Source organism: Ambystoma mexicanum, chromosome 2q (assembly GCF_040938575.1).
Source record: "Ambystoma mexicanum isolate Mex_15411 chromosome 2q, UKY_AmexF1_1, whole genome shotgun sequence".
NCBI lineage: Eukaryota > Metazoa > Chordata > Amphibia > Caudata > Ambystomatidae > Ambystoma > Ambystoma mexicanum.
Window position 1 is genome coordinate 1147757692 of NC_090924.1, and position 13616 is coordinate 1147771307.

General features: G+C 42.6%; 1 protein-coding gene across 3 annotated transcripts in view; it reads left to right on the forward strand.

Moving 5' to 3' along the window:
• The window catches only part of COL28A1 (collagen type XXVIII alpha 1 chain), a 1696952-nt gene that overhangs the window by 1373525 nt on the left and 309811 nt on the right, over window positions 1-13616 (forward strand). For all 3 annotated transcript variants that reach the window (XM_069648530.1, XM_069648529.1, XM_069648528.1), the window contains exon 31: window positions 242-278. In XM_069648530.1, the coding sequence (XP_069504631.1) occupies window positions 242-278 (37 nt within the window). The remainder of the gene's footprint in view (window positions 1-241; window positions 279-13616) is intronic.

The following is a 13616-nucleotide window of genomic DNA, read 5'->3' on the forward strand; positions in this document are numbered from 1 at the left end:
TTGCATTTGCAATATAAACTTGCAACTAGACCAGAACAAATATCCAACCTTATTACAAATGTTTGCAGGATGATAGAAGGGCAAAGACATCTGTGGCTCGAATCGGTCCTCTTCATCCGATTCCCTGGATATATTTTGCAAAGTAAACCTTATTTGGCACTGCATAGCTACAAAGACTTGCTTCACTGTACTGAAAAAGCGAAAGATAAATGAAAACTCATATTCTTTTTATTCCCTTTAGAAAGAAGATGTAATCCGACTTATCCTTGAGATCTGTGGTAAGATGAAATGATGAACACAAATATATATGATGCAGAAATATATTTGGAAGCTACAGTTATGCTGACCACAGGTTGTATTTCCTGATATGTTATGCAATTGGCAAGCTAGTGCACTAGTACACAATATTTCGTTGCATGCATACGTGTGTAATATTTGAAAATTATGAATAAGGACATACTACTATACCTACAATTGACAATTTCTTTGACAACCCCCCTCAGAAATTGGTTTCATGGCATTTAATGAAACAATTGCAGAATCCTAATGCTGTGGAACTAGATAGCACATGTAAAACTGAGATTACTTGAGAAAAGACAAAGTGCATATTTTGATGTCTGCCATTATTGCAAAACAGCAGAATTCTCGGCACATTGCAAGCGTGAACTGGCAAGATATAGTAAAGGCAGCCAAGAGCATGAGAAAACAATTGTCTTCTATATGGGCGTATCTAGAAGCTGAGCAGTCCCCTTAGATCATAGATGTGTGCATGGACATTGGAAAAGGGTACATTTTTCAAAACATTGGCAAAATCCTTGCAATATTTAAAAACAAATTATAATAACTTGATCATTATCATGGAACATGCACAATCAGCCAGCAGAGTTTATCCAAGAGCTCTAAATTTTTCATGCATTCCTTAGAAAATGTTTGTATATCACATACCATACTTTGCTTCATATTTTTGATGGATCTCGAGTCATGCCTATATCAGGAAAAGCAAAGGAATCCAAAGGAATGTCATGGCCTGCTTACTGTGTTATCGGCACATGCTGTTTTTACCAATGCACACAGAGAATGTTTAATATGAGCAATGCACACAGACAGCTTGGAAAGTTTTGAATAACCTATGCAAGTAAGCAGCTTCGATTGTTCATCCTAAACCATGCACATCAGCATCCTTGAAGGTTCGCCATAAGAAAGTGAGATCATGTTCCTATATTTTCCTTTTCTCTTTCAGGTGTTAAATAGCATTGTGGCTGCAAAAAAGCTCCCGCCAGAATGGAATTCTCTTGTTGAAACAAATGGTAGTTGCATTGTTGTTTCCCTTTCTCATTCTGAAGAATGTTCAGAATGCTCTCAGTACCAGCAGTTGTCGACTGCACTGTAAACATTCTGATTGGCTGAAAGAAGGTCAACTGTGTAAGAATTAACTCACAACGGACCCCTTTAGGAATTTGCAACTACAAGGATATCTGAAGGTGTGTTTATGTGGGAATGATACACCATGGCCTGAACCCTCTTAATTTGCCTCCCCTCCATGAGTTCTCCCCATCGTAATGTCTCTGAAGACTCATACTTTTTTGTTGCTTAATAGGTAGGTTGACGCTATATAAATTCCCTTTATATTTACAGACATGCATAGTGTCATGAATCTGATGGTGTTATCACTCTTTTCCTGGCAGTGACCTCTCCCCATGTGGCCAGGGGACTGCAGCCGCTACCTGAACCTGACCCCAGGGGCGGCTATATGAGGGAGGATCAAATGGGGGACACAACCTCCAGGAGAATATCATGGAGCCATCGGATAAGACATATGGTATCCCCTATCTTCTTTTGAGGATACCCCATCACTGCCTAATGCCTTAATGATATGATATGTCATTAATAACGCGCCGATACACAAGTGTTTCAAGGCGCGACAAGACAGGGTAGGGAAGACAGAAGAAGGACAAGACAAACGATCTTACTAGACCTTGTGTCATTCAGATTGTGCAAGTACTACAGCGCAAAGTGCAGGGGGAAATGAAGAGGGGGGAGTGCCAGGAAGCAGGAGGTGGGAAATGCAATCAGGGCAGCAACTGCTCTGAGTAAGTGCAGCCAGGGCAGCGCGGATCTGGGAGTGCAAGAAGGCCGGGGACTGTAGAGGTTACAGTTACAGCCCCTAAGTGCGTTGTAGGCACGGAGGCAGTGCAGTGGAGACTGATGATAGAGGAGCCTGGTACCCAGTGAGGCTCTGAGGGTACCCAGGCAACCAGTTGGTGCAGCAGAGAGGTAGGTCAGCAGAGGAGGGAGAGAGGGAAAACAGAGGAGAAAAGCAAGGTATCGAGCTGCTTCCGGAACTTCAGGTGGTCCGGCTCAAGCTTGAGGGGGGCAGGGAGACCATTTCACAAGGAGGCACCTTCAGAAGAGGGAGATCTACCACCCACTCTTTGCCTGGAGAAGCGTCTGACCATGGGAATGGGTAGGATTATTTCTCCCTGTATTTATGAGGATTTTAGGTAATTTTAATGTGAGTGCCATCGTTTTTACTATCTCTAGGAACCTGCTTGATCCATTCCTTATGAGGTCTTTAAGCTTACTCATATTCTGCACCTGTTCTTCAAAGACTGTTTGTTCTTTTAGTTAATCTAAGAATATATGGCATGTGCCTTGGGAAATATTATCTTGTGTTCTCTTTGAGCAGCTCAGACACTCCTAGCCCACATATGAATGTCCTCTCATGGAACACTCAAGGATTTACCCATTTGTTTAATGAATCTAAAAAAAGCTCTCTGAATCAAACAGTGATATGCCTTCAGGAAACTTGGTTGACTCTATGCCCAATGTCTGATGACTATGATATAGTCATGAATCCAGCCATAGCGAGAAAAAAGGGTCGTCCATCTGCTGGCCTAATAACGATGGTGGAAAAAAGCGCCACTAATCATACACCATACATTCAACATACAATTGTTGAAGCAACATCTAAGGCCCACGGAAAAAAACCCAGCTTAACATACTCAATCTATACTGGCACTATAAAGAAGCTGGCACATATAAATTCATGAACACAGTATTGGACCTAATTGATGTCATCAACAGTGAGCAATAGGTCCCCAACATCATTTGCTGTGGTGATTTGAATTTGTCGTGTATAAGGGATGTGAAAGATTCTGCTACATCAGCTACAGCCCAAAAATTGGCAGTGAAATGGTGCCTGGCTATGCAAGAAAGAAATATAACAATGTCTAATGGTAACATGTGCGGAGATATTCCTGCACAAAAGACCTGGAAAAACAAAAACTCAACATCTATCATAGACTACTTTTTCATCTCAGAAAACTTAAGTCAACGAGCGGTGGCATTGACAATATCAGAAGACTCAAACAGTGACCATAGTAAGTTAATACTTACTTTGCTCTCGCCGACTATAGAGAACGCAAACAGTTGGAGTAATCAAGTTGAAGTTGAGCCTAATAGAACTCGCCTGAAAATAAGGCAATATGAGGTAAAGTTGGTCACTGAATCATATCATAACCTCATAACTAACTCAACAGATTCCAGCCTTGAATACACCGCCGTTCTAAAACAGTTTATGACTGTCCAAAATCGATCAAAAAGACCGGACTTCATACCTAAACACTGCTATAATCACGAAATTGCAATAAGAAAGAGGCAACTACGTAAATAACTAAGACAGCATGCACAACTTGAATTCGAACAGCGACAGCACGCAAAAAAAGTATCAAAGCGACAGTATAGAAATTGGCTAATTTCGCATAAATCCATTCAATATCAACAGGACAGCGAAGCCATGCTAGCGTTGCTAAGCAACAAGAACTCAGCTGACTTTTTGGAAACTAATAAATAACATGAACTGTCAACAAAGTGCAATCCAAACAAATATGGTGCCTCAAGCTGAATGGCTCACACACTTTGATTCGGTCTACAGAAAAAGCAGCACAACTATTGAACCCAATCTACCGCAGCTCACTGAATGGGATTTAAAGTTCGACAAGGATCCAACGAGCATCATCCTCAAGAGCCCCCGGTCCCGATGGACTAACCAACTTTTTAATAAAACAAAATCCAGAAGATTGGTCTGAATTCCTCATGCTATTGTTCACAAGGATTGCGGAGGAAGCCAGCATACCATCTAGCTGGAAATCGGCAATTGTAATTCCCATTTTCAAGAAGGGAAATAGAGCAGATCCTAAGAACTATAGGCCCATAGCATTATTAGATGTCCTCGGCAAAATATTTGCTATTCAGTTACAAAAACAACTAATGGAATGGATTGAATCAACAAAACACCTGGACGTCTGACAAACTGGTTTTGTCCGAGGCGTTGGTTGTGGCCTAAATCTGCTAATATTGAATATACTGAAAATGGATGCTATAAGAACAAACAAGAAAATCTATATCGCATTTGTGGACTTATCGCAAGTGTTTGATAGCATTGACAGGGAATTATTATGGAAAAAAATGGCGAACTGGAATTGTCCTCTCAGTCTACTCCTGGCTATCAAAGCACTACACACTGATACAGTAATAAGGGTGAGGCTGAATCAGCAGGGTCTTCTCTCTGCCCCAATAAAAACCTGTAGAGGAGTCAAACAGGGCTGCCCACTTGCATCTATAATATTTAATCTGTTCATCTCAGACCTGCGGGATGTATACATGAATATAAATGCCTTTGCCCCAAAAATTAACGGAAATGAAGTAAACTGGCTCTTGTATGCGGATGATCTAGTCCTATTAGATCTAACACCCATAGGACTACAACGGAAACTGTACATACTCGACCAATATGTCGCTCAAAACGGTCTGACCGTAAACTCCAAAAAATCAGAGTGTGGGAATGAAAATGTTTGAATGGAGAATTGGGAAAGAGTCAATAAAAGGCGTCGACCAGACCCTGTACCTTGGCATGTGTATTAGCTCGAGCATAAACGACTTTCCTTGGGTCGCGAAAGCAAAAGATAAATGCAAACAACTAACAGCCCAAGCCTGTATACTCAACAGGAAATTTGGCAAACACTCGCTAAAACCTGTTATGGATTTCTATAAAATGAAATTCATTCAGGCGATAACACACGGAGCAAACAGTGCCCTGGGATGTCCAGACACCTTATGGTCATCGTTAGAACATCATTTCTGGTCCAAAGTTTTGCGTCTTCCAATGGGTGTACCAACTGCATGCATAAGGTATGGGCTAAATCTCTTGTCCATCAATGCAATAATAACGTGGACTATGCTAAACGAGTGCAGAAAGATAACCATTGAACCAACCGCTCCACAATATCACATCCTAACTAATGCACACACAGGCACCACAGATAGTGTTCTGTTTCAATGGATAAGACGCTGTGAAAACGTCTTAAGTGACTTAAGTACCAATAGAGAGTTACTCCATGTGAATACCACCAAAGTAAAATCGTTATTATGGCATCAAGATTGGATTGACACATGTGACACATGAGGGACTCACAGAATCATGAGAACATGTCCAGGTGAAGCAAGAAAAATAAATGATCCACAAGCTTACCTGCTCAAGTTCCCAGACGCTGCTCGTAGACTCCTTTATATGAAATATCGTTTGAATCAATTTCCAACAAGAGAGACGTTAGCGATTCGGCAAAAGGATGGAGCTCCATCAGTGATCTGTCGCCTATGTGGAGAAGAAAATGAAACATTAAAACACCTCACACTATACTGCACGCAACTGCGACAGGAACGTACTACTCACTTGGGAAAAGTTCATTGTGGCAAGACCAACAGTGTCCGCTGAGGATTGGTGGGCTGAGATGCATCAAGACGTCGAGCGCAGCTTAACAATTGAATTGACTTTCCTTTTAGAAAAAATGGATCTAAAGCTGGAAAAATATGAAAACGATATTGAAGTCGTCATGAGTTCTGCTTGAACTTTGGAAAGGCAATTTTGTCTAAGCTGCAGAGTTTCCATGCATCGTGTTGTGGTCCTTCCTTATGCTTTCCTTACGTGTTGCTTGATTTCCATTTTCCTTTCCTTTTCTTGAAGCTCCATCTGAGGATCTCTCCTCAAGAATGATTTCTTTTGTGAATTCTGTGATTTTTCATAATTTTTGTGCATAATTTTTTAAAGGTTTGTAACAAACCAATAAAAATAATAAAAAAATTAAAAAAAACAGGAGAAAAGGAAGGTATCGAGCTGCTTCCGGAACTTCAGGTGGTCCGGCTCAAGCTTGAGGGGGGCAGGGAGACCATTTCACAGGGAGGTACCTTCAGAAGAGGGAGATCTACCCCCCACTCTTTGCCTGGAGAAGCGTCTAACCATGAGAATGGGTAGGATTATTTCTCCTTGCATTTATGAGGATTTTAGGTAATTTTAATGTGAGTGCCATCGTTTTTACTATCTCTAGGAACCTGCTTGATCAATTCCTTATGAGGTCTTTAAGCTTAATCATATTCTGCACCTGCTCTTCAAAGACTGTTTGTTCTTTTAGTTAATCTAAGAATATATGGCATGTGCCTTGAGAAATATTATCTTGTGTTCTCTGAGCAGCTCAGACACTCCTTAGTTTCTTCAGTAACCTTGGCTTTGTCTGCATAGCTACTATTTGTGCCCTGCACATATATGTTTTTCAGTGAATTCAGCAGTTTGGGTTTTCATGAAGCTTTGAGGCCTCTTGTTTACTTCAATGTGTGCTGCGGCTTCCATTTTGGAAATGATGGCTGCTGAGTACTGTTGTGTTTCTATGTTAGTGAGCTATATACATATATTGTTCATGGTGTGTTCAGCTTATACATTGCATATGTTAGTATTCTTCATGTCTAGAAGGATGCAATTGATATTCTTTGTGTATAAATGCATATTTGACCTAGCATTTGTGTTTCTTTATGGTGAGTGCATATTTGCTTCGTGTCTAATGCATGCATGTGTGTCATTTCACTGTTAGTTTGCTTATCCTCGGCATACTTAGTTACATTAGGTCCATTTCCTATTCTACGTTCCAGGGATAGGGTCGGTACGGTTACATTAGTAAATAGCATTTGTCACCATTGTGATATTGAGATGGGGTAGGTCAGTAGTGATGGATGACGTGTTCATCTGTCTCTTACCATCCCCCCGTCTGGTCGAGTCCTGGACCATGCACCTTTTTGTGCCCTCAGTTCATGCGACGGACATTTTCTTTTTTTAAACGTAACAGGAAACCAAACTGCATTTCCAATTATAATACAGTAAATGAAAAACAAGTAAATATTGAACAAAGTGCAAAAAGTGCTGCCATACATGATTAACTTCTAAAGTGTCAGTGCGTCTGTGCAACAATAGGTACAAAGACAAAGGACTTCTAATTATCAACACAACTTTATGGTCAGAGACAATAGTTTCACAAGACAATTATCCCTTAGTTACTCAAAACTCCTTATTAGGCTCTCAATTTCCTAACTTCCATGTGGCATAATTGTTCTACATCACATTGACTATTCTGCATTTTATATTTTATCTGACTTCTTCAGGACTCTTCACAGTCTCTTCTCTGTATTGACTTCATGTGCATAACCAAATTAGGAGGTCTTCTGCAAGTATTTGTTCACTCACACATTAAATGCCTAAAATGAGAGAGACATATCACTAGTCTCTCAAACTTTTACATTTTTATAATTTTAATACCTTTGACTCTGGCTGCCCAAACAAACAATGAGGTATACGGGCAGACAGGACATGTCACCATGCTTAACTCACCTAGAATGGTGAGGTAGTACGCATACCACTATGATATATGTTCTTTAAACAGATTTGTTCTAGCCAGACTTCATAGTAATGGGTTTCTGTATTTAAAAAAAAAGAGGACAGTCAATAGTCATGACTATGGTGTAGCCCTTAGTGGGACAGATGGCTCTTCTTGTTTCTATATATATATATATATATATATATATATATATATATATATATATATATATATATATATCTCCTTCTTTCGGTATGGGTAAAAAAAGACAGTATTTATCCTGATCATAGAGTAAAATTCCTTATTTAGGATTTAAAAAAACAGGCGTCAGAGCAGTCTGTAAGATCACTTCAGATTTGCCGGCCTGAGAAATAATAGTAGGTGCTATTCTATGAGTTGCTCAAGAACTGCATGAGCACATTTTACTCTTGCTATTACATTCAAGTAAATTTTATTTTGATTTTAAATTTTTAAGGTCACCTAACTGATTTTATGCATCTCGCGAGCCTCAGTGGCAGCTGTGAGGGCATTCTGTGTCGTCAATTTGAAATAAACGACCTGGAGACAAGTTTACCATCCTGTTATATTTAATTTAAACAAGACAGGTGCATAATACTAAGAAAAATAAAACTTTATATGTTTATACATTTCTGAAGCTTGTGGATCTGCTTAGATCACATGCTCTGCATAGCCCGACATCTAGTGGTAGTCGCAGAGTATTACAAAACTTGTTTGAAAACTCGAAAACGGACGTCGACAGGGCATGTTAGTAATACTATCCCTAATGTGATGTGTACTGTACTCATGATCCTTCAGATTGTTATTTTCCGCCATCAAAGTCGGTCTCAAATGCAGAGTTCTCTTCCAGGCTGATGCCTGTAATTAGTTGAAACTTTACTAGTAGGCTCTTCTTTCTTTCCTTATTGTTTGCTTTTGCCGCACGGTAAGAGACAGCTCAATGGCTTTCGAAGAACAACCTCAGCGTCGACGACTGGACTGATCGACGACCAGACGCGGGCTACACAGGCTTCTTCGGACTTTGGCCCTTACAGTAGGGGGATGAGGGGAGGTTTCTTCATAATGACCTCTTTAGAGAATGCATATTCTGCCATCCCCTTTCCCTTTTTCTCACCAATCTGCCCTTGTAATAAATAATGGACCCAACTCCCTTTACATTTTTCCCTACCTGCCACCGAAGACTCCCATAGAAGGACACACACCGAGTGTGCAATTACTGTCTCCCGAGGGATCACCCCGAACAAGTTTGTCAATCTTGTAAACTTTTTCGACCTAAAACTTTGAAGGGTCGGCACACCAAACACTGGGCCGCTCAGGCACTGCAGGCCGAGTCCTCTATCAACGTGGTGGAAGAATGCAGCGAGTGCCACATTAGGGTCCTGAGTGATACGAAGGTGATCAGGGTTTGCCGGATCCCCATGTTCGGGCTCCTGACTTCAATGAGCAAGTGAGCAAGTGAGACACCTGGCGGCCAGAGCACACATAAACCCAAGAACACTATACACATACCCTAAGGCCGACTTTCGACGTTACCGTCTAGCATCAAAGCCCATGCGGTGTCCACAGATTCAAGCTTCAGGTTCTTCACTTTCCTCTGTGCCATCACATACGCTTTTGCCTCATGACAGGCCTCCGAAACCAGACCAGAAGGTCAGTTCGGACACTGCACACAAAAAGATCATCCGTTCATTCGCCGAAAAAAAGCCGGCGAAAGGCATTTTGGCGTCCCCCAAGAAAACACAGAAAAAGCAGGAGATAATCAAAAAACATGTCAGTGCTACCCTGCTTCAAGCAGGGTCACCGAAAAAGTCTCAAATTTCGAAGTCTTTATCCTCGAAAAGCACACAGGCTATAGTTCTCCCCCCCCCCCCGTAGACCCTCTCTCAGGAAATATGCACCACAAAAACCAGACTCCCTCCCAGGCCACTGCTATCATGTCAGGCCTCCCACCTTCATGTGATTATACTCCTGAACAGTTTAATACAATTTTAAAGAGGATGTCAAGTTTTGTGGACGTTTTGGACAAGCACCCAGATCAACTAACATACCTTAGAGATGCCTCACAGCCAGAGGACTCAACACACCATCCCCCTGCAAAAAAACCTTGTCTTGAGCCACAACCTAGCACCTCTGTTGTAGGCACGCCAGCCTCAACCTACCAAGACCCTCTCAGGACATGTACTATGTTGATCCCTCATGGTCACAAGACCCGGGGTCTCACTGGAACCTTTATAGTCAAGACCAATTCTATGATGACAATGACAACCATATTTACGTAATCCAGTCACCAGACCACCAGGACCAGCCAGTAGCAGATTTTCCCATTGATAACCAACTACAATACAATGAACTGCTTCTGAATGCTGCACAACACTTTAACATTGACACTCAGGCACCGGTCAACAAAGACTTAGTGGAAGACATTCTGGGAGACAAAAGGTCTGCCACCCAGTTTATTCCTCTCCTGCAGTCGATACAAACACGCATCCAGCCCTCCCTACTGGTGCCTAGTCTCACAAGAGCAGTTAACCCCAGAATAGAGTAACTATTCAGGCTAGCGCCCACAAACCCTCTGTATATTAGGGGTGAGCTTAAACCTGATTCATTAGTGGTTACCACTACCCGAAAAAGGGCAGGCACTGCCCTGACATCAGCTGAGGCCCCGCCAGACAAGGAAAGCAAGAAAATCTATAATTTCGGGAGAAAGGTTGCCTCTTCAGCGGCATACCAAACCAGATGCTTCTAGCTAGTTACGGCTGCCACAAATGGGATGACCTGGAACGCCAAGTCAAAGCCGTCCCGGAACCCCTAAAGTCTCAATTGTTAAATACTATTGCAGAGTGCAAGCATATATGAAACTGCATCCTGAAAAATAACCTTGATGCAGAAGATAATGCAGGACGCATGATAGCAGAGGGCACTCTCATCAAGCACCACGCCTAGCTCAGACAATCAGGGTTTAAGTTAGAAACTCAGGCAGCCCTCCTAATCATGCCGGTGGAGCCTAATGTATTATTCGGGAGGGCCGTCAAAGATGCCCTTAAGAGTGCTAAGGAGGAATACAATGCTCTCAAATCCCTTGGTCAGTTAACAAACAAGCCCTACGTTCAACAGGGCTCCTCAAACTCTGGAAGGTTTCCGGGTCAGGGTGCTCAACGTTCCTCGGGCTATACTCAGGGCGGACAGTCCTCATCTTGGGGCCAATCGCAAGGACAAACGTCCTCTTCCAATTTTCAAAGAGGAAATAAAAGGGACAGAGGAAGGAGTAGAACCTCACCTCGGAGAGGCTCCACCCCTCCCAAACAATGAAGCACTGCTTCAAGTCCCCTCCCATGCCACTCCAGTAGGAGGCAGAATATCACCCATGCATGGGAGGGGATAACGTCAGACAAGTGGGTGTTTCCACCGTGGCAGGCGGATATTGTATCAGGTTGTTACAAAAACCACCCTACCACCTGCCAAGAAAGAGGAAAATGTCAACAGAAGAAAAATGCATATTTTTGGAAGAAGAAAAGGCACTGCTGGAGAAGGACGTCATAGAGATCGTCCTAGCCAATCAGGTAAACAAGGGTATTTAGTCAATGTATGTCCTTGTGGCAAAGAAAGACCTTTCCATGCCCCCAGTACTAGATCTGCGCCCTTCGAACAAATATGTCAAACCCCAAAAGTTTTGCATGGCGACGCTCCAAGAGGTAATCCCACTCCTAAAAAGGGGGACTACATGGCAACTTGGATATGAAAGATGTATACTTTAATATTTCAATGCTCCCTGCGCACAGAAAATATCTGCTTTTCAAGATAGCAGGAGTTCAATACCAGTTCAAGGTACTCCCCTTCGGCATCACCTCAGCACCAAGAGTATTCACAAAGGTACTCAAGCCTAGTCCACAGTCAAATAAAATACTTTCTAGGGGCTATTCTAAAGACAAAGGAGGAGTTGGCTTTCCCCTCAAACGAGAACAACAAACAAAACATGCAGTTGCTAGTACATCACTACAAGGTCGGTTGCCAGATAACTGTATGCAAAGCAATGCGCTTGCTCGGGTTGATGGCTTCAGGCATTTACTTGGTTCCACACGCGCATCTGCACATGCGCCCAATGCAGGAATGATTAGCAAAACAATGGTCTCAGGCAAGTGGTCAGTGGGATGATCTAGTGGTTGTTTCGCTAACCCTGATATAGGCTCTTCGCTGGTGGTTCAGGGGCAACCTGCTAAGAGGAAAGCCCTTCTATGTTCCACCTGCACAGGCAATCTTAACTACAGACGCATCACTCGCCGGATGGGGGGCTCACTTCCTTCACCACACAGCCCATGGCCAGTTGACTCATGCTACTGCCCAAAGACATATCAGCTTCCTAGAACTCTTGGCAGTCCTCAAAGCTCTTCAGGCCTTTAGCAACATCTTGCCGGTCAAACAGTACAGGTCCTCACAGACAGCAGCACTGCCATGTTCTATCAAAAAACAAGCAAGGAGGTGCACACACTCTCAAAGTCTGTCCAAGCTATCCCAAAAAATATGGAGTTGGGCACTCAAGCGGAACATGTTCCTTACATCTCATCATGTTCCAGGGGAACTCAATTCTCTAGCAGACGCTCAAATCAGATACTCTCTACCAGAAGAACATGAGTGGCAACTCGACAGAGATATCCTAGACAGAATATTCTCACACTGGGGTCACCCCCCGTTAGACTTGTTCGCCACAAGCCTATATGCACAATGTCCAGACTTTGCATCCAGGTTTCCCTAACCAGGGTCCAAGGGGAATGCCCTGTGGATGAACTGGTCAGGGAAATGTGCTTACACTTTTCCCCAACACCACTCCTGAGCATAATAGTGCACGAGATGCACCAGGAACAAGTAACTCTAATCCTGGTTGCTCCTATGTGGGCGAGACAACCTTGGTTTCCACATCTGCTCAAACTAGCGATGTGCAACCCAATCAAGCTCCTGTGCCCGTACAACATCCTAACAAAAAACAAGGGAGCATCTCTCCATCTGTGCCCTCAATCTATGAACGTGGCAGATTGGCTCCTGAATCATAGAATTTGGCCACTTGAATCTTCCACACAGGATGGATATCCTAATAGAGGCATGGAAGCCCAACACCAGACACTGCTATTTCAATAAGTGGAAGAGATTTGTTATATGGTGCACGTCACACACACTAAACCCAACAGAATGTTCCCCAGCTAACATTCTACATTACATGCTTTAATTACTAGACTCCGGCCAAGTATTCAACTCTGTCGAAGTACATGTGGTGGCCCTCTCAGCTTGCACCACTTCACAGAACAAAGTGTCCTGGTTGAAAGTTCTTATCATTAAGGCATTCATGGAAGGAGTAAAGAGGCTATACACCCTCCCCCCAATTTCCAACCCTCTTCCGAGTTGGGATCTTAATGTTGTGCTCTCCAAGCTCATGGGTCCACCCTTTGAGCATATGCACAAGGCCAGTCTAACATATTTGACTTACAAGACTTCATTCCTAGTAGCTACCACCTCTATAAGACAAGTCAGTGAGCTACAGACTTTGTCCGTCCAAGACCCTTTCTTAATAATACACAAGGACAAGCTTATCCTCAGAACGCATCCTAGGTTCTCACCTAAATTCATTTCAAAGTTCCATGTTAATCAATTCATAGAACTTCTTTCAAAATCCATCTAACTCAGCAGAAAGAAGCCTCCATGCACTTGATGTACGGAGGGCGGTCTTGTACTATGTGAACAAAACTAAACCTCTAAGGACAACAGACCAACTGTTTGTTTCCATAGCATCTGGAAGAGAAGGTGATCACTTATCAAAGAACGCCATCTCCAGATGGATAGTCAAGTATATAGAGTTTGGCTATTCCCTATCCAAGAAAGTCTTACCTTTCACCCCCAGGACTCACTCTACCA